At 50.5% G+C, this 20277-nt stretch overlaps 1 protein-coding gene across 1 annotated transcript in view; it reads right to left on the bottom strand.

The window, feature by feature from the left end:
• LOC144722982 (uncharacterized) overlaps nucleotides 1-20277 on the bottom strand; it is a 61523-nt gene that overhangs the window by 3020 nt on the left and 38226 nt on the right. The window contains exons 27-37 of the mRNA XM_078601453.1: nucleotides 15701-15916; nucleotides 14553-14782; nucleotides 10929-11215; nucleotides 10057-10151; nucleotides 7686-7915; nucleotides 6231-7205; nucleotides 3058-3269; nucleotides 2574-2748; nucleotides 1398-1639; nucleotides 887-1070; nucleotides 522-729 (exon numbers count right to left, since the gene is read on the bottom strand). Coding sequence (XP_078457579.1) covers nucleotides 522-729; nucleotides 887-1070; nucleotides 1398-1639; nucleotides 2574-2748; nucleotides 3058-3269; nucleotides 6231-7205; nucleotides 7686-7915; nucleotides 10057-10151; nucleotides 10929-11215; nucleotides 14553-14782; nucleotides 15701-15916 — 3054 coding nt within the window. The remainder of the gene's footprint in view (nucleotides 1-521; nucleotides 730-886; nucleotides 1071-1397; nucleotides 1640-2573; nucleotides 2749-3057; nucleotides 3270-6230; nucleotides 7206-7685; nucleotides 7916-10056; nucleotides 10152-10928; nucleotides 11216-14552; nucleotides 14783-15700; nucleotides 15917-20277) is intronic.

Raw genomic sequence — 20277 nt, 5'->3', positions numbered from 1 at the left:
GGAAGAGGGGTGAGTACTCACACTTTACCCCACGATGGGACCATACAGTTATGCCGCTCCCCACGTCGATGATCCGCTATCAGCATTTCAGATGTTCACGGGGACACTCGTGAAGCCATTCACTGGCCTCACCCACCGACGCTGACGTGGACGTATCAACACGCAAGAAGACCCCAGCGTACGTGATCTGCTGATCGACTTGGGGTTGTGGGCAGGGCATAACTTCTCACTGAATGTTATCTGGCTCAGACTGGAGTAGGTGGCTTGTGACTCGTAGGCACAGCTATACCACGAGGTATACTGGATGTGGTGTGACGGGGGAAGAAATATTTTCCATAGGTTCGCCGTGTTCATATCACAATGGACTAACCACCTTATCACTGTTTTCCACTCAGGAAGACAAAGATCCCCTGTATAGCCTGTAAAGGCAGTTGGAGCAAGTGCTGTTAGTGAGCACCTAAACACACGTGCACGCACGCCCTTCTGCACGAGTGCGTGCGAGTGTGCGTCGCCTCACGTACGGGTGCATCAGCAGGTCGCAGGGGCGGCCCGGGGGTGGGCAGGATGGGCCTGCAGTCGGAGTCGGTCCGTGGTCGTGCGGGTGGTCGTGCGGGTGGCACGGCGTGGAGTTGGTGACCCAGTCCCAGCCGCTGTCCACGCAGCGGTCGGGCGCCAGCACGGTGCCGTTACGCAGCACGCAGTCGTTAGCACCGTCACCGTCGCACGTGCCTGGGAGCGGGGGGTAGAGGTGGGGGCGGAGCGGGGGGAGGCACGAGCGCCGTCAACTCCGCCGCACGCACAAAGCAGAAGCCGTCGCGAACGCCGTGGCCGCTCCTTCCTCGCGGAAGGGGGCGGCGAGCGGAAGCTGCGCGCGGAGGCGGCTCACCGCACTGGCCCTGCGTGTTGTTGTAGAAGAACTCGTGCTGCAGGTGGATGGAGAAGCGGTCTCCGCCGAACTCCACGGTGGCCCCGATCTCGGGCACCGTCACCTGCACGTAGATCTTGCGCATCTGCACGTGCACGCCGCCCTGCACGAAGGGCAGCCGCACCTTGAGCCTGTTCACCTGCACCTGTGCGCACCGAGCAGAGGCGGTGAGACTCGGAGGGATCCCTCCCACTGGCTCAAGGGCCAAAGACACGGAGCCGGCACAGCTGGGATCAGCCGAAATCCTGCGTTTGATTCCACACGTGTGTATGCGGGTGTGCGTGCACGTGATCAGTAGTGTAGTCGTTAGCGTGCTGCGCTACAAACCCAGTGACCCGAGTTCGATTCCCGCTCACGGCCGACAATTAATCGGTGACGTCACCACCACAAACTGGCGAACGGTGACAGTTGTTGTTGTATGAGCGTACACGCGCACGTGCGTGCATGAGATGTGTGTGCGTGCACCACGTACCACTTTGAAGGCTCTGTTGGCGTCGTCGGGCGCCGTGATGTTGACGGTCACGCTCTTGTAGCGCACGATGATGGCGCGCGTGCACGTCACGGCGTTGTTGCAGTCGTAGTTGGTGAGGTGCACGGAGAAGTCGTGCCGCGTGAACTTCTCCTCCACCAGGACGTACGTGCAGTTGCCCATGAAGCTGTAGAAGACCTCGTCGAAGGTCATGAGGTGGGGGTCACCCATGCCGCCGCAGTCACCTGCAGAAGTCACGTGTCGTTCAACACGTCACTTACTCCGCATCTCCAACAAATCAAGGGCAAACTTTACTTCTGTTGAAGCTACGGCATCCCAGCCGACGCTGCTGGATGTTTCTTATCGGCACAATAGGCAGAGAAATGCAACGCCGCACGTCTCTCATCGCTCGACAGGAAGTCTGCCCTGAGCAGAGACCTCTGCTGCCTGTGGAGCTTCTCGGTGGGAGGTTTTCTTTGGACATCAAGCCCCCTCCCCCCTTCCAGTGTACACTCGGAGTTTCACATCACAACACAGACGCACACCCACTCACGCACCACAACCTGACACACATTTACACACACCACTACCGTGTGCAAAGACAAAGATTCCTCGTGGAGCCTTTAACAGATTGTTGGGGCAAGTGCTGTTAAGCGACCATTTATAAAGACCGGCACAGGACACGAGGGGGTGGGTGGCCAACACCATACCTGGCCACCTTTGTCTCCTTAATGGTGATGTTTACAGATTGCAACAGGTACTCATTTGAGGCTGAGTCAAACGAGGAGAGAACCAGGACCGGTTCAGATATTCTCCACTGATAGCAGTCAGCGGGTTCGTAGCGCTGTACACAAACTGGAGCGCCACCACTCTCCCCACACTACCGTGCGCACACACGAACACACACACACTCAGTCACACCCCACAACCAACAGCCACTCACATATCACACCCTCTACGCACACCCTCACCCGAGCCCTCCCTAGAGCACACGGCGAATTGGGTGTAAACGTCCCAGACCCTGTGCTTTGAGGGGGCCTCACGCTTCGACATCATGGTGCCAGATGTAATACTTCCGGTTTAGGTCTGGGGGGGCCCACACGGTGGATTTACCCCGCCCCCCCCTATGGATGGCCCTGACCCTCACCCACCAGCTCGCGTACCGGCCCGTGTACTCACAGTCGCATACGGTGTGGAAGCAGCAGGCGTTGTGTGTGTACACCACACGAGGGACTTTGTTGTGGGGACACTTGATGGGGCCTTTGTTGGGGGGGCATATCAGCGGGGCGGACTTGACGATGTTGCAGGACGTGCAGATCTTCTGCACGCAATTATCAATCCACGTGGTGTTCTCCTGCAAGTGTGCACCATTGCCATAACCGTTACCACCCCCGTCACCCTCCAGTGAATCAATAATTAATCGCAAGGAGTCACTAGGAACTGAATTGCAGCTCACTTTCTAGCTCAAAGAATCTGCACGTTGAACCAAAACGTCGCACATCGCGCCGAACAACACACAGTACGACATGAAAATACAGCACAACCGTGAAAAACCTACAAAAATTATGATTATTATTACTATTGCTGCATTACGGTGTCTGGCAGGCAAATCAATAATACCTCAAACATCTCAGGGGGAGGGTGTTGTGCAGGGGTCACTCACTGCTTTGGGCGGGTACAGGGCCGGGCAGCCAACACATGAAGGCTCGGCGGTCGGTTTCGTGAAGGTGGGAGTGGTGGTGATGGGCGTGGTGGGGGGGAGGATGGTGGTCGTGGTGGTGCACGGCACAAAGAGGTTCTGCACGGTGCAGTTGGGCAAGCAGATGGCGATGAAGCACATGTTGCCGTCCATGGTGCCGTTGTACACGACCTCACCTGCATCGCGCACGCACGCAGACACGCAGCACGCGTCGCACAAGAGTGAGCGGCGCCCGGCACGTGGCATGGGTGTCCCCACCACACAGCGCGAATCAGGAGGCCGCATTCATCACGTGTGCTGCTCCCCCTTTGGGGTGCGAGGAGAGTGAATCTGCGAGGAGTGGACCTCTTGAGTCTCCCCCAGGCTTTGACACCGCTGGGGACATTAAGACGCCTCGGTCTGACCACATTTCCATTTGCGGTGTAGAGGCTCTCTCTCATGCCCTGCCATGATTCTATTATGTATATGGTATGAAACAATGCAGAACATTGGGCAATCTGTCCTCTGACTTCCCTCGACTATGCAAAGGTGTTCCACAGGGTTCTGTGCTCAGTCCAACTCTACTATCAATATATAGAAACGAGCATCTGCAGCAATACATCTATGCTGCTGCTTGTTGCACGTACTTTATTCTCTGATTTTATTACATTAAATCAACAGGGCAGTTCAACTGGATTCGGACTCATTGTTTGCATCTTTCGGCTCTGCACACTTTCCTCTTAGTAATATCATAGATCATAACAATATAGCATCAAATCCATCTCATTCGAAAATTCTACCTCGTGCATACAAAACATGATTATCTATACACCAGGAACTTCAAGAGTAAATGTACAACTACAATAAAAAAACAAAATTGGAAATGTTGTGGATTCACTCTTTAACACACCGGTGGGCTAAAGTAGTGAACTATTTGTCTTTTGTCAACGTGACACTTTTTTACTGATTGGCCGTGTCGGGTGGTGGAGGGTTGCGACACATTTATAAATAACGCGATCTACACCCAGAAACGTCTATATATCTATCTTCTTCTATATCTTTCTTCTTCTTCTTCTCTTCTATATATATAAAAGTCAAAAATCGTGGGTTTGTGGGTTTGTGTGTGGTCGCTCGCTTGGCTCTCCAACGGTGGGGTTGACGTGAAACAAAATAGCCAGTTACCACGCCGTAAACCCCGCGGTCACCAACCGCTATTCCTTTTTCACATCCGTCAAGTTTAAATTAGCTTAATTAGCGATTAAGTGAGATTTTTGTGCACTTCACTATTATTTATTTATTTATGACGCGTGCACGACCATACGAACTCACACGCCTTTAGGTGGGGGGAACGGCCCATGCCAAGTCGCACGCCTTCGGTGAGAGTGAGGGGGACATTTTATTTCGCGTTAAAAATGCTTTAAAATACACTAAACGCTGACGTTAATTCTTCACTGTGTCATGTCCCCCTCCCCCACCCCGATACGTGCAGTTACTAATATATACAGTCGCTAGATGCTCGCACTATAGGCAGCAGACCGTTTATTTATTTATTTATCACGCGCACACGACCATACCAACTCACGCGCCTTTGGTGGGGGGACATTTTCTTTCGCGTTAAAATGCTATTAAAACCTTCACTGTGTGATGTCTCCCCCACCCCGATGCGTGCAGTTATTGCTACTATACAGTCGCTAGATGTAGCAGCTACCACCACAGTCGGTATGCACTGCTGTAATCATAGCAGGTATCACCGCACGGGACTAGGCCTCACCACGCCACTCTGTCAGGTGAGTACTTTGTGCTATAGAGTCGATATATACTGCTATAGAGTCAGCATCTACTACTGTAGTGATAGCAGATACCACCACAGTCGGTATGCACTGCTGTAATCATAGCAGGTACCACCACAGTCAGTATGCACTGCTGTAATCATAGCAGGTACCACCACAGTATGCACTGCTGCAGTGAAAGCAGGTACCACCACAGTCGGTATGCACTGCTGTAATCATAGCAGGTACCACAACAGTCAGTACGCACTGCTGTTACATTTGTAAAAGTTGTTTTAAACTATTTTAAGACCCGGGCAACACCGGCTACTTCCTGCTAGTTATGAATAAAATTACAAGATGACCTCACTTCCCTTGAATGCAAAGCAAGACTAGATATGTTACCTTTGTGAGCCTTAACTCTACTATACTTCAGCTATGAGCCATTGCACTTTGTCCATAACTCCTCTCTGAAGCAAATTGAAAATGTTTACAAAATGTTTGGCATCTGCCTCCATTGTCATCTGCTGACCTCATGTAAAACCATTTTGGTTTTGCTAAATTCTAACTTTCTTTCAATGCACACATCACTGTGAAATTTACTCTAAAACCAGTCATCACCCTCTTTCAACTTAGAGGGAGACTCGTTGGCCCTGAGATATGCTGTGCATGGCAGGCTCCCGAGGGGGCAACCGGAGTCAGCGCGACCCAGGGGGTGCAGGAGATGGAAGATGTCTTCTAAGGTGGCTGGGGGTCTCAGAGGTCAGGGGCACCACTAAGATGCTGAGTTTGAATCTGGGTTGCGGCTGTTCACAGGCTGCCTGTAGGCAGACGAAACCCAGATTCAAAGTCACAACACATTTAAATTGGGTTCTAAAGTGCAGTGAGTTCATAATGATTTGTGATGGAGCGCCCCTCACACTAGAACATATCAGTGATTTACAAGCAATATAAACAGTCATTGATGAAAAATGTAATGTATGAAGGAATTAGAATAGCTTAATAAGAGACGAGGTAAGATCGACCCAGTCATAATCAACCTTTTTTGTTCACTTCGTTTTTCAGAATTCCAGCTGTGAGAATTAAATATATTAGCATGCTGCAATCATCTCTACAGCAGGTGCAGGACGATGCAACGCCCTGAGAGTCAATAAGTTAACTTGATGGGAACTGTAGATCCGAGACATTTCCTTCAGGACACTGGAAGAGTTCCAAAAGGACACTTGGTTCCATAACATGGAGAAACAAATCTCCTAAAATATAACGTGAAGAGTGACCCTGCTGGTAGTGCCCGAAGGTACATTTTTGTTAATCTCCTGGCAAAAGCCCCAAGTCAATGGGCATTGCCACAGGCTGAAGAAACGCTGTGACGTGGGGGAAGGCATGCCTCACCTGGTCTCGCGACGGTGCCATACGGGGTGGAGCAGAAGCAATCCATGGTCGCCTCCGATGAGCTGCTGCTGATCGGCGTGGTGATGACGGTGCCAGACGAGGTGACCACATGCGGTGAATATTGAGATATAGTTGTTGGTGGTGCAGTCGGTAGGGATGTGTCTGGTGCTGTTGTGCCTGCTGTTGATGGTGTGCCTGGTGTTGTTGTGCTTAGTGTTGTTGATAGGCTTGGTGGAGAGGTAGCAGCAGTTGTTGGTGGCGGTGTGCTTGATGGAGTTGTTCCTGGGGTGGTTGAGCAGCCCGACTCACAGCCCGAACAGCACAGGACCTTGATCTCGTAGTCATCGCAGAAGAAGAGGGGGGCTTCGTTGCGACAGAGCAGCCCTTCGTCCTTGTCACAGGCCACTCCCGGCTGAAGCTCGTTCGTCGTGGTGCCATAGATTCGACACTCGATGTCACTCGGCTCCAAGCAGATGCTGTCCTTTCCTTCTACCTCCAGGATGTGAGCAAACGTCTCATTGTCTCCCACCCCATCGTAGCTGGGGTAATCAGATGAGATCCAGCGTGACCACTCGCAGTGGGGCGTGCAGGTGCAGGGTGTGGTGGAAATCGTCGTGCTTGTTGTTGTTGGGCCTAGTGTTGTTGTGCTTGGTGTTGTTGTGCTTGGTGTTGTTGTGGTTGCTGTTGTTGGTGTGCCTGGTGTTGTTGTGCTTGCTGTTGATGGTGTGCCTGGTGTTGTGCTTGCTGTTGTTGTTGTGCCTGGTGTTGTTGTGCTTTCTGTTGTTGTTGTGCCTGGTGTTGTTGGTGTGCCCAGTGTTGTTGTGCTTGCTGTTGTTGTTGTGCTTGCTGTTGTTGTGCTTGGTGTTGGTGGTGTGCCTGGTGTTGTTGTGCCTGGTGTTGTTGTGCTTGCTGTTGTTGTTGTGCCTGGTGTTGTTGTGCTTGCTGTTGATGGTGTGCCTGGTGTTGTTGTGCTTGCTGTTGTTGGTGTGCCTGGTGTTGTTGTGCTTGCTGTTGGTGGTGTGCCTGGTGTTGTTGTGCTTGCTGTTGTTGTTGTGCCTGGTGTTGTTGGTGTGCCCAGTGTTGTTGTGCTTGCTGTTGTTGTGCTTGCTGGTGTTGTTGTGCTTGCTGTTGGTGGTGTGCCTGGTGTTGCTGTGCTTGCTGTTGTTGTTGTGCCTGGTGTTGTTGTGCTTGGTGTTGGTGGTGTGCCTGGTGTTGTTGTGCTTGGTGTTGTTGTGCTTGCTGTTGTTGTTGTGCTTGCTGTTGTTGGTGTGCCTGGTTTTGTTGTGCTTGGTGTTTTTGTGCTTGTTGTTGTTGTGCTTGGTGTTGTTGTGCTTGGTGTTGTTGTGCCTGCTGTTGTTGTACTTGCTGTTGGTGGTGTTCCTAGTGTTGTTGTGCTTGCTGTTGGTGGTGTGCTTGATGGAGTTGTTCCTGGGGTGGTTGAGCAGCCCGACTCACAGCCCGAACAGCACAGGACCTTGATCTCGTAGTCATCGCAGAAGAAGAGGGGGGCTTCGTTGCGACAGAGCAGCCCTTCGTCCTTGTCACAGGCCACTCCCGGCTGAAGCTCGTTCGTCGTGGTGCCATAGATTCGACACTCGATGTCACTCGGCTCCAAGCAGATGCTGTCCTTTCCTTCTACCTCCAGGATGTGAGCAAACGTCTCATTGTCTCCCACCCCATCGTAGCTGGGGTAATCAGATGAGATCCAGCGTGACCACTCGCAGTGGGGCGTGCAGGTGCAGGGTGTGGTGGAAATCGTCGTGCTTGTTGTTGTTGTGCCTAGTGTTGTTGTGCTTGCTATTGGTGGTGTGCTTGGTGTTGTTGTGCTTGCTGTTTTTGTTGTGCTTGGTGTTGCTGTGCTTGCTGTTGTTGTTGTGCCTGGTGTTGTTGTGCTTGCTGTTGGTGGTGTGCCTGGTGTTGTTGTGCTTGCTGTTGGTGGTGTGCCTGGTGTTGTTGTGCTTGCTGTTGTTGTTGTTGTGCCTGGTGTTGTTGTGCTTGCTGTTGTTGTGCTTGCTGTTGATGGTGTGCCTGGTGTTGTTGTGCTTGCTGTTGATGGTGTGCCTGGTGTTGTTGTGCTTGCAGTTGTTGTTGTGCTTGGTATTGTTGTTGTGCTTGCTGTTGATGGTGTGCCTGGTGTTGTTGTGCTTGCTGTTGGTGGTGTGCCTGGTGTAGTTTTGCTTGCTGTTGTTGTGCTTGCTGTTGTTGTGCTTGCTGTTGGTGATGTACTTGGTGTTGTTGTGCTTGCTGTTGTTGTGCCTGGTGTTGTTGTGCTTGCTGTTGATGTGCTTGCTGTTGTTGTTGTGCCTGGTGTTGTTGTGCTTGGTGTTGTTGTGCTTGCTGTTGTTGTTGTGCCTGGTGTTGTTGTGCTTGGTGTTGTGCTTGCTGTTGTTATTGTGCCTGGTGTTGATGTGCTTGCTGTTGTTGGTGTGCCTGGTGTTGTTGTGCTTGCTGTTGGTGGTGTGCCTGGTGTTGTTGTGCTTGGTGTTGTTGTGCTTGCTGTTGTTGTTGTGCCTGGTGTTGTTGTGCTTGGTGTTGTGCTTGCTGTTGTTATTGTGCCTGGTGTTGTTGTGCTTACTGTTGGTGGTGTGCCTGGTGTTGTTGTGCTTGCTGTTGTTGTGCTTGCTGTTGGTGGTGTGCCTGTTGTTGTTGTGCCTGGTGTTGTTGTGCTTACTGTTGTTGTTGTGCCTGGTGTTGTTGTGCTTGCCGTTGATGTGCTTACTGTTGGTGGTGTGCCTGGTGTTGTTGTGCTTACTGTTGTTGGTGTGCCTGGTGTTGCTGTGCTTGCTGTTGGTGGTGTGTCTGTTGTTGTTGTGCCTGGTGTTGTTGTGCTTGCTGTTGGTGGTGTGCCTGGTGTTGTTGTGCTTGCTGTTGGTGGTGTGCCTGGTGTTGTTGTGCTTGCTGTTGTTGTTGTGCTTGGTGTTGTTGTGCCTGGTGTTGTTGTGCTTGCTATTGGTGGTGTGCCTGGTGTTGTTGTGCTTGCTGTTGGTGGTGTGCCTGGTGTTGTTGTGCTTGCTGTTGGTGGTGTGCCTGGTGTTGTTGTGCTTGCTGTTGTTGTTGTGCTTGGTGTTGTTGTGCCTGGTGTTGTTGTGCTTGCTATTGGTGGTGTGCCTGGTGTTGTTGTGCTTGCTGTTGTTGTTGTGCTTGGTGTTGTTGTGCTTGCTGTTGGTGGTGTGCCTGGTGTTGTTGTGCTTGCTGTTGTTGTGCTTGCTGTTGGTGATGTGCCTGGTGTAGTTTTGCTTGCTGTTGTTGTGCTTGCTGTTGGTGGTGTGCTTGGTGTTGTTGTGCTTGCTGTTGGTGGTGTGTCTGGTGTTGTTGTGCCTGGTGTTATTGTGCTTGCTGTTGGTGGTGTGCCTCGTGTTGTTGTGCTTGCTGTTGTTGTGCTTGCTGTTGATGGTGTGCCTGATGTTGTTGTGCTTGGTGTTGTTGTGCCTGGTGTAGTTGTGCCTCGTGTTGTTGTGCTTGCTGTTGGTGGTGTGCCTGGTGTTGTTGTGCTTGGTGTTGTTGTGCTTGCTGTTTTTGTTGTGCTTGGTGTTGCTGTGCTTGCTGTTGGTGGTGTGCCTGGTGTTTTTGTGCTTGGTGTTGTTGTGCTTGCTGTTTTTGTTGTGCCTGGTGTTGTTGTGCTTGCTGTTGGTGGTGTGCCTGGTGTTGTTGTGCTTGCTGTTGGTGGTGTGCCTGGTGTTGTTGTGCTTGCTGTTGGTGGTGTGCCTGGTGTTGTTGTGCTTGCTGTAGTTGTTGTTGTGCCTGGTGTTGTTGTGCTTGCTGTTGTTGTGCTTGCTGTTGATGGTGTGCCTGGTGTTGTTGTGCTTGCAGTTGTTGTTGTGCTTGCTGTTGATGGTGTGCCTGGTGTTGTTGTGCTTGCTGTTGTTGTGCTTGCTGTTGGTGATGTACTTGGTGTTGTTGTGCTTGCTGTTGTTGTGCCTGGTGTTGTTGTGCTTACTGTTGTTGTTGTGCCTGGTGTTGTTGTGCTTGCTGTTGATGTGCTTACTGTTGTTGGTGTGCCTGGCGTTGTTGTGCTTGCTGTTGGTGGTGTGCCTGGTGTTGTTGTGCTTGGTGTTGTTGTGCTTGCTGTTGTTGTTGTTCCTGGTGTTGTTGTGCTTGGTGTTGTGCTTGCTGTTGTTATTGTGCCTGGTGTTGTTGTGCTTACTGTTGGTGGTGTGCCTGGTGTTGTTGTGCTTGCTGTTGTTGTGCTTGCTGTTGGTGGTGTGCCTGGTGTTGTTGTGCTTGCTGTTGTTGTTGTGCCTGGTGTTGTTGTGCTTACTGTTGTTGTTGTGCCTGGTGTTGTTGTGCTTGCCGTTGATGTGCTTACTGTTGTTGGTGTGCCTGGTGTTGCTGTGCTTGCTGTTGGTGGTGTGTCTGGTGTTGTTGTGCCTGGTGTTGTTGTGCTTGCTGTTGATGGTGTGCCTGGTGTTGTTGTGCTTGCTGTTGATGGTGTGCCTGGTGTTGTTGTGCTTGCTGTTGGTGGTGTGCCTGGTGTTGTTGTGCTTGCTGTTGTTGTTGTGCTTGGTGTTGTTGTGCCTGGTGTTGTTGTGCTTGCTATTGGTGGTGTGCCTGGTGTTGTTGTGCTTGCTGTTGGTGGTGTGCCTGGTGTTGTTGTGCTTGCTGTTGTTGTTGTGCTTGGTGTTGTTGTGCCTGGTGTTGTTGTGCTTGCTATTGGTGGTGTGCCTGGTGTTGTTGTGCTTGCTGTTGTTGTTGTGCTTGGTGTTGTTGTGCTTGCTGTTGTTGTTGTTGTGCCTGGTGTTGTTGTGCTTGCTGTTGTTGTTGTGCCTGGTGTTGTTGTGCTTGCTGTTGTTGTGCTTGCTGTTGATGGTGTGCCTGGTGTTGTTGTGCTTGCTGTTGATGGTGTGCCTGGTGTTGTTGTGCTTGCAGTTGTTGTTGTGCTTGCTGTTGTTGTGCTTGCTGTTGGTGATGTGCTTGGTGTTGTTGTGCTTGCTGTTGTTGTGCCTGGTGTTGTTGTGTTTGCTGTTGTTGTGCCTGGTGTTGTTGTGCTTACTGTTGTTGTTGTGCCTGGTGTTGTTGTGCTTGCTGTTGATGTGCTTACTGTTGTTGGTGTGCCTGGTGTTGTTGTGCTTGCTGTTGGTGGTGTGCCTGGTGTTGTTGTGCTTGGTGTTGTTGTGCTTGCTGTTGATGTGCTTACTGTTGTTGGTGTGCCTGGTGTTGTTGTGCTTGCTGTTGTTATTGTGCCTGGTGTTGTTGTGCTTACTGTTGGTGGTGTGCCTGGTGTAGTTTTGCTTGCTGTTGTTGTGCTTGCTGTTGGTGGTGTGCTTGGTGTTGTTGTGCTTGCTGTTGTTGTTGTGCCTGGTATTGTTGTGCTTACTGTTGTTGTTGTGCCTGGTGTTGTTGTGCTTGCTATTGTTGTGCTTGCTGTTGGTGATGTGCCTGGTGTAGTTTTGCTTGCTGTTGTTGTGCTTGCTGTTGGTGGTGTGCTTGGTGTTGTTGTGCTTGCTGTTGTTGTTGTGCCTGGTATTGTTGTGCTTACTGTTGTTGTTGTGCCTAGTGTTGTTGTGCTTGCTGTTGATGGTGTGCCTGGTGTTGTTGTGCTTGCTGTTGATGGTGTGCCTGGTGTTGTTGTGCTTGCTGTTGTTGGTGTGCTTGGTGTTGTTGTGCTTGCTGTTGTTGTGCTTGCTGTTGTTGTGCTTGATGTTGTTGTGCTTGCTGTTGTTGTTGTGCCTGGTGTTGTTGTGCTTGCTGTTGTTGTGCTTGCTGTTGTTGGTGTACCTGGTGTTGTTTTACTTGCTGTTGAAGGTGTGCCTGGTGTTGTTGTGCTTGCTGTTGTTGTTGTGCCTGGTGTTGTTGTGCTTGCTGTTGTTGGTGTGCTTGGTGTTGTTGTGCTTGCTGTTGTTGTGCTTGCTGTTGTTGTGCTTGATGTTGTTGTGCTTGCTGTTGTTGTTGTGCCTGGTGTTGTTGTGCTTGCTGTTGTTGTGCTTGCTGTTGTTGGTGTACCTGGTGTTGTTTTACTTGCTGTTGAAGGTGTGCCTGGTGTTGTTGTGCTTGCTGTTGTTGTTGTGCCTGGTGTTGTTGTGCTTGCTGTTGATGGTGTTCCTAGTGTTGTTGTGCTTGCTGTTGGTGGTGTGCCTGGTGTTGTTGTGCTTGCTGTTGATGGTGTGCCTGGTGTTGTTGTGCTTGCTGTTGATGGTGTGCCTGGTGTTGTTGTGCTTGCTGTTGGTGGTGTGCCTGGTGTTGTTGTGCTTGCTGTTGATGGTGTGCCTGGTGTTGTTGTGCTTGCTGTTGATGGTGTGCCTGGTGTTGTTGTGCTTGCTGTTGATGGTGTTCCTAGTGTTGTTGTGCTTGCTGTTGGTGGTGTGCCTGGTGTTGTTGTGCTTGCTGTTGTTGGTGTGCTTGGTGTTGTTGTGCTTGCTGTTGTTGTGCTTGCTGTTGTTGTGCTTGATGTTGTTGTGCTTGCTGTTGTTGTTGTGCCTGGTGTTGTTGTGCTTGCTGTTGTTGTGCTTGCTGTTGTTGGTGTACCTGGTGTTGTTTTACTTGCTGTTGAAGGTGTGCCTGGTGTTGTTGTGCTTGCTGTTGTTGTTGTGCCTGGTGTTGTGCTTGCTGTTGTTGGTGTGCTTGGTGTTGTTGTGCTTGCTGTTGTTGTGCTTGCTGTTGTTGTGCTTGATGTTGTTGTGCTTGCTGTTGTTGTTGTGCCTGGTGTTGTTGTGCTTGCTGTTGTTGTGCTTGCTGTTGTTGGTGTACCTGGTGTTGTTTTACTTGCTGTTGAAGGTGTGCCTGGTGTTGTTGTGCTTGCTGTTGTTGTTGTGCCTGGTGTTGTTGTGCTTGCTGTTAATGGTGTTCCTAGTGTTGTTGTGCTTGCTGTTGGTGGTGTGCCTGGTGTTGTTGTGCTTGCTGTTGATGGTGTGCTTGGTGTTGTTGTGCTTGCTGTTGTTGTGCTTGCTGTTGATGGTGTGCCTGGTGTTGTTGTGCTTGCTGTTGTTGGTGTGCCTGGTGTTGTTGTGCTTGCTGTTGATGTGCTTACTGTTGTTGGTGTGCCTGGTGTTGTTGTGCTTGCTGTTGATGTGCTTACTGTTGTTGGTGTGCCTGGTGTTGTTGTGCTTGCTGTTGATGTGCTTACTGTTGTTGGTGTGTCTGGTGTTGTTGTGCCTGGTGTTGTTGTGCTTGCTGTGGATGGTGTGTCTGGTGTTGTTGTGCTTGCTGTTGATGGTGTGCCTGGTGTTGTTGTGCTTGCTGTTGGTGGTGTGCCTGGTGTTGTTGTGCTTGCTGTTGGTGGTGTGCCTGGTGTTGTTGTGCTTGCTGTTGGTGGTGTGCCTGCTGTTGTTGTGCTTGCTGTTGTTGTGCTTGCTGTTGATGGTGTTCCTAGTGTTGTTGTGCTTGCTGTTGGTGGTATGCCTGGTGTTGTTGTGCTTGCTGTTGTTGGTGTGCTTGGTGTTGTTGTGCTAGGTGTTGTTGTGCTTGCTGTTGTTGTGCTTGATGTTGTTGTGCTTGCTGTTGATGGTGTGCCTGGTGTTGTTGTCCTTGATATTGATGGTGTTCCTAGTGTTGTTGTCCTTGATATTGATGGTGTTCCTAGTGTCGTTGTGCTTGCTGTTGGTGGTGTTCCTAGTGTTGTTGTGCTTGCTATTGATGGTGTTCCTAGTGTCGTTGTGCTTGCTGTTGGTGGTGTTCCTAGTGTTGTTGTGCTTGCTATTGATGGTGTGCCTGGTGTTGTTGTGCTTGATATTGATGGTGTTCCTAGTGTTGTTGTGCTTGCTGTTGATGGTGTGCCTAGTGTTGTTGTGCTTGCTGTTGGTGGTGTTCCTAGTGTTGTTGTGCTTGCTGTTGATGGTGTGCCTGGTGTTGTTGTGCTTGCTGTTGTTGGTGTGCTTGGTGTTGTTGTGCTTGCTGTTGTTGTGCTTGCTATTGATGGTGTTCCTAGTGTTGTAGTGCTTGCTGTTGATGGTGTTCCTAGTGTTGTTGTGCTTGCTGTTGGTGGTGTGCCTGGTGTTGTTGTGCTTGCTGTTGTTCGTGTGCCTGGTGTTGTTGTGCTTGCTGTTGTTGTGCTTGCTATTGATTGTGTTCCTAGTGTTGTTGTGCTTGCTGTTGATGGTGTTCCTAGTGTTGTTGTGCTTGCTGTTGATGGTGTGCCTAGTGTTGTTGTGCTTGCTGTTGATGGTGTGCCTGGTGTTGTTGTGCTTGCTGTTGTTGTGCTTGCTATTGTTGTGCTTGCTGTTGATGGTGTTCCTAGTGTTGTTGTGCTTGCTGTTGGTGGTGTGCCTGGTCTTGTTGTGCTTGCTGTTGTTGGTGTGCCTGGTGTTGTTGTGCCTGCTGTTATTGTGCTTGCTGTTGGTGGTGTTCTTGATGGAGTTGTTCCTGGGGTGGTTGAGCAGCCCGACTCACAGCCCGAACAGCACAGGACCTTGATCTCGTAGTCATCGCAGAAGAAGAGGGGGGCTTCGTTGCGACAGAGCAGCCCTTCGTCCTTGTCACAGGCCACTCCCGGCTGAAGCTCGTTCGTCGTGGTGCCATAGATTCGACACTCGATGTCACTCGGCTCCAAGCAGATGCTGTCCTTTCCTTCTACCTCCAGGATGTGAGCAAACGTCTCATTGTCTCCCACCCCATCGTAGCTGGGGTAATCAGATGAGATCCAGCGTGACCACTCGCAGTGGGGCGTGCAGGTGCAGGGTGTGGTGGAAATCGTCGTGCTTGTTGTTGTTGTGCCTAGTGTTGTTGTGCTTGCTGTTGATGGTGTTCCTAGTGTTGTTGTGCTTGCTATTGATGGTGTTCCTAGTGTCGTTGTGCTTGCTGTTGGTGGTGTTCCTAGTGTTGTTGTGCTTGCTATTGATGGTGTGCCTGGTGTTGTTGTGCTTGATATTGATGGTGTTCCTAGTGTTGTTGTGCTTGCTGTTGATGGTGTGCCTAGTGTTGTTGTGCTTGCTGTTGGTGGTGTTCCTAGTGTTGTTGTGCTTGCTGTTGATGGTGTGCCTGGTGTTGTTGTGCTTGCTGTTGTTGGTGTGCTTGGTGTTGTTGTGCTTGCTGTTGTTGTGCTTGCTATTGATGGTGTTCCTAGTGTTGTAGTGCTTGCTGTTGATGGTGTTCCTAGTGTTGTTGTGCTTGCTGTTGGTGGTGTGCCTGGTGTTGTTGTGCTTGCTGTTGTTCGTGTGCCTGGTGTTGTTGTGCTTGCTGTTGTTGTGCTTGCTATTGATTGTGTTCCTAGTGTTGTTGTGCTTGCTGTTGATGGTGTTCCTAGTGTTGTTGTGCTTGCTGTTGATGGTGTGCCTAGTGTTGTTGTGCTTGCTGTTGATGGTGTGCCTGGTGTTGTTGTGCTTGCTGTTGTTGTGCTTGCTATTGTTGTGCTTGCTGTTGATGGTGTTCCTAGTGTTGTTGTGCTTGCTGTTGGTGGTGTGCCTGGTCTTGTTGTGCTTGCTGTTGTTGGTGTGCCTGGTGTTGTTGTGCCTGCTGTTATTGTGCTTGCTGTTGGTGGTGTTCTTGATGGAGTTGTTCCTGGGGTGGTTGAGCAGCCCGACTCACAGCCCGAACAGCACAGGACCTTGATCTCGTAGTCATCGCAGAAGAAGAGGGGGGCTTCGTTGCGACAGAGCAGCCCTTCGTCCTTGTCACAGGCCACTCCCGGCTGAAGCTCGTTCGTCGTGGTGCCATAGATTCGACACTCGATGTCACTCGGCTCCAAGCAGATGCTGTCCTTTCCTTCTACCTCCAGGATGTGAGCAAACGTCTCATTGTCTCCCACCCCATCGTAGCTGGGGTAATCAGATGAGATCCAGCGTGACCACTCGCAGTGGGGCATGCAGGTGCAGGGTGTGGTGGAAATCGTCGTGCTTGTTGTTGTTGTGCCTAGTGTTGTTGTGCTTGCTGTTGATGGTGTGCCTGGTGTTGTTGTGCTTGCTGTTGATGGTGTGCCTGGTGTTGTTGTGCTTGCTGTTGATGGTGTGCCTGGTGTTGTTGTGCTTGCTGTTGTTGTGCCTGGTGTTGTTGTGCTTGGTATTGTTGTGCTTGCTGTTGTTGTTGTGCTTGGTGTTGTTGTGCTTGCTGTTGGTGGTGTGCCTGGTGTTGTTGTGCTTGCTGTTGATGGTGTGCCTGGTGTTGTTGTGCTTGGTGTTGTTGTGCTTGCTGTTGTTGTTGTGCCTGGTGTTGTTGTGCTTGGTGTTGTTGTGCTTGCTGTTGTTGTGCTTGCTGTTGGTGGTGTGCTTGGTGTTGTTGTGCTTGGTGTTGTTGTGCTTGCTGTTGTTGTTGTGCCTGGTGTTGTTGTGCTTGCTGTTGATGGTGTGCCTGGAGTTGTTGTGCTTGGTGTTGTTGTGCTTGTTGTTGTTGTTGTGACTGGTGTTGTTGTGCTTGCTGTTGATGGTGTGCCTGGTGTTATTGTGCTTGGTGTTGTTGTGCTTGCTGTTGGTGGTGTGCCTGGTGTTGTTGTGCGTGCTGTTGTTGTGCTTGCTGTTGGTGGTGTGCTTGGTGTTGTTGTGCTTGCTGTTTTTGTTGTGCCTGGTGTTGTTGTGCTTACTGTTGTTGTTGTGCCTGGTGTTGTTGTGCTTGCTGTTGATGTGCTTGCTGTTGTTGGTGTGCCTGGTGTTGTTGTGCTTGCTGTTGGTGGTGTGCCTGGTGTTGTTGTGCTTTGTGTTGTTGTGCTTGCTGTTGTCGTTTTGCCTGGTGTTGTTGTGCTTGCTGTTGGTGGTGTGCCTGGTGTTGTTGTGCCTGGTGTTGTTGTGCTTGCTGTTGATGGTGTGCCTGGTCTTGTTGTGTCTGGTGTTGTTGTGCTTGCTGTTGATGGTGTGCCTGGTATTGTTGTGCCTGGTGTTGGTGTGCTTGCTGTTGTTGTTGTGCTTGCTGTTGTTGGTGTGCTTGCTGTTGTTGTGCTTGCTGTTGGTGGTGTGCCTGGTGTTGTTGTGCTTGCTGTTGTTGGTGTGCCTGGTGTTGTTGTGCTTGCTGTTGGTGGTGTGCCTGGTGTTGTTGTGCTTGCTGTTGTTGTTGTGCTTGTTGTTGATGGTGTGCCTAGTGTTGTTGTGCTTGCTGTTGTTGTGCTTGCTGTTGTTGTGCTTGTTGTTGATGGTGTGCCTGGTGTTGTTGTGCCTGGTGTTGTTGTGCTTGCTGTTGGTGTTGTGCCTGGTGTTGTTGTGCTTGCTGTTGGTGTTGTGCCTGGTGTTGTTGTGCTTGCTGTTGATGGTGTGCCTGGTGTTGTTGTGCTTGCTGTTGTTGTGCTTGGTGTTGTTGTGCTTGCTGTTGGTGTTGTGCCTGGTGTTGTTGTGCTTGCTGTTGTTGTGCTTGCTGTTGTTGTGCTTGCTGTTGTTGTGCTTGCTGTTGGTGGTGTGCTTGGTGTTATTGTGCTTGCTGTTGTTGTTGTGCTTGGTGTTGTTGTGCTTGGTGTTGTTGTTCTTGCTGTTGTTGTTGTGCTTGGTGTTGTTGTGCTTGCTGTTGTTGTGCTTGCTGGTGTTGTTGTGCTTGCTGTTGTTGGTGTGCTTGGTGTTGTTGTGCTTGGTGTTGTTGTGCTTGCTGTTGTTGTGCTTGATGTTGTTGTGCTTGCTGTTGTTGTTGTGCCTGGTGTTGTTGTGCTTGCTGTTGTTGGTGTGCCTGGTGTTGTTGTGCTTGCTGTTGTTGGTGTGCCTGGTGTTGTTGTGCTTGCTGTTGTTGGTGTGCCTGGTGTTGTTGTACTTGCTGTTGAAGGTGTGCCTGGTGTTGTTGTGCTTGCTGTTGTTGTTGTGCCTGGTGTTGTTGTGCTTGCTGTTGTTGTGCTTGCTGTTGATGGTGTTCCTAGTGTTGTTGTGCTTGCTGTTGGTGGTGTGCCTGGTGTTGTTGTGCTTGCTGTTGGTGTGCTTGGTGTTGTGCTTGCTGTTGTTGTGCTTGCTGTTGATGGTGTGCCTGGTGTTGTTGTGCTTGCTGTTGATGGTGTGCCTGGTGTTGTTGTGCTTGCTGTTGATGGTGTGCCTGGTGTTGTTGTGCTTGCTGTTGTTGTGCCTGGTGTTGTTGTGCTTGGTATTGTTGTGCTTGCTGTTGTTGTTGTGCTTGGTGTTGTTGTGCTTGCTGTTGGTGGTGTGCCTGGTGTTGTTGTGCTTGCTGTTGATGGTGTGCCTGGTGTTGTTGTGCTTGGTGTTGTTGTGCTTGCTGTTGTTGTTGTGCCTGGTGTTGTTGTGCTTGGTGTTGTTGTGCTTGCTGTTGTTGTGCTTGCTGTTGGTGGTGTGCTTGGTGTTGTTGTGCTTGGTGTTGTTGTGCTTGCTGTTGTTGTTGTGCCTGGTGTTGTTGTGCTTGCTGTTGATGGTGTGCCTGGAGTTGTTGTGCTTGGTGTTGTTGTGCTTGTTGTTGTTGTTGTGACTGGTGTTGTTGTGCTTGCTGTTGATGGTGTGCCTGGTGTTATTGTGCTTGGTGTTGTTGTGCTTGCTGTTGGTGGTGTGCCTGGTGTTGTTGTGCGTGCTGTTGTTGTGCTTGCTGTTGGTGGTGTGCTTGGTGTTGTTGTGCTTGCTGTTTTTGTTGTGCCTGGTGTTGTTGTGCTTACTGTTGTTGTTGTGCCTGGTGTTGTTGTGCTTGCTGTTGATGTGCTTGCTGTTGTTGGTGTGCCTGGTGTTGTTGTGCTTGCTGTTGGTGGTGTGCCTGGTGTTGTTGTGCTTTGTGTTGTTGTGCTTGCTGTTGTCGTTTTGCCTGGTGTTGTTGTGCTTGCTGTTGGTGGTGTGCCTGGTGTTGTTGTGCCTGGTGTTGTTGTGCTTGCTGTTGATGGTGTGCCTGGTCTTGTTGTGTCTGGTGTTGTTGTGCTTGCTGTTGATGGTGTGCCTGGTATTGTTGTGCCTGGTGTTGGTGTGCTTGCTGTTGTTGTTGTGCTTGCTGTTGTTGGTGTGCTTGCTGTTGTTGTGCTTGCTGTTGGTGGTGTGCCTGGTGTTGTTGTGCTTGCTGTTGTTGGTGTGCCTGGTGTTGTTGTGCTTGCTGTTGGTGGTGTGCCTGGTGTTGTTGTGCTTGCTGTTGTTGTTGTGCTTGTTGTTGATGGTGTGCCTAGTGTTGTTGTGCTTGCTGTTGTTGTGCTTGCTGTTGTTGTGCTTGTTGTTGATGGTGTGCCTGGTGTTGTTGTGCCTGGTGTTGTTGTGCTTGCTGTTGGTGTTGTGCCTGGTGTTGTTGTGCTTGCTGTTGGTGTTGTGCCTGGTGTTGTTGTGCTTGCTGTTGATGGTGTGCCTGGTGTTGTTGTGCTTGCTGTTGTTGTGCTTGGTGTTGTTGTGCTTGCTGTTGGTGTTGTGCCTGGTGTTGTTGTGCTTGCTGTTGTTGTGCTTGCTGTTGTTGTGCTTGCTGTTGTTGTGCTTGCTGTTGGTGGTGTGCTTGGTGTTATTGTGCTTGCTGTTGTTGTTGTGCTTGGTGTTGTTGTGCTTGGTGTTGTTGTTCTTGCTGTTGTTGTTGTGCTTGGTGTTGTTGTGCTTGCTGTTGTTGTGCTTGCTGGTGTTGTTGTGCTTGCTGTTGTTGGTGTGCTTGGTGTTGTTGTGCTTGGTGTTGTTGTGCTTGCTGTTGTTGTGCTTGATGTTGTTGTGCTTGCTGTTGTTGTTGTGCCTGGTGTTGTTGTGCTTGCTGTTGTTGGTGTGCCTGGTGTTGTTGTGCTTGCTGTTGTTGGTGTGCCTGGTGTTGTTGTGCTTGCTGTTGTTGGTGTGCCTGGTGTTGTTGTACTTGCTGTTGAAGGTGTGCCTGGTGTTGTTGTGCTTGCTGTTGTTGTTGTGCCTGGTGTTGTTGTGCTTGCTGTTGTTGTGCTTGCTGTTGATGGTGTTCCTAGTGTTGTTGTGCTTGCTGTTGGTGGTGTGCCTGGTGTTGTTGTGCTTGCTGTTGGTGTGCTTGGTGTTGTGCTTGCTGTTGTTGTGCTTGCTGTTGATGGTGTGCCTAGTGTTGATGTGCTTGTTGTTGTTGGTGTGCCTGGTGTTGTTGTGCTTACCGTTGTAGTGCTTGCTGTTGATGGTGTGCCTGGTGTTGTTGTGCTTGATATTGATGGTGTTCCTAGTGTCGTTGTGCTTGCTGTTGATGGTGTGCCTAGTGTTGTTGTGCTTGCTATTGATGGTGTTCCTAGTGTCGTTGTGCTTGCTGTTGGTGGTGTTCCTAGTGTTGTTGTGCTTGCTATTGATGGTGTGCCTGGTGTTGTTGTGCTTGATAT

Source organism: Lampetra planeri, chromosome 16 (assembly GCF_965212315.1).
Source record: "Lampetra planeri chromosome 16, kcLamPlan1.2.h2, whole genome shotgun sequence".
Lineage (NCBI taxonomy): Eukaryota > Metazoa > Chordata > Hyperoartia > Petromyzontiformes > Petromyzontidae > Lampetra > Lampetra planeri.
Note: the sequence above shows the minus strand (reverse complement) of the source record. Positions and strands in the feature narration are given on the sequence as shown.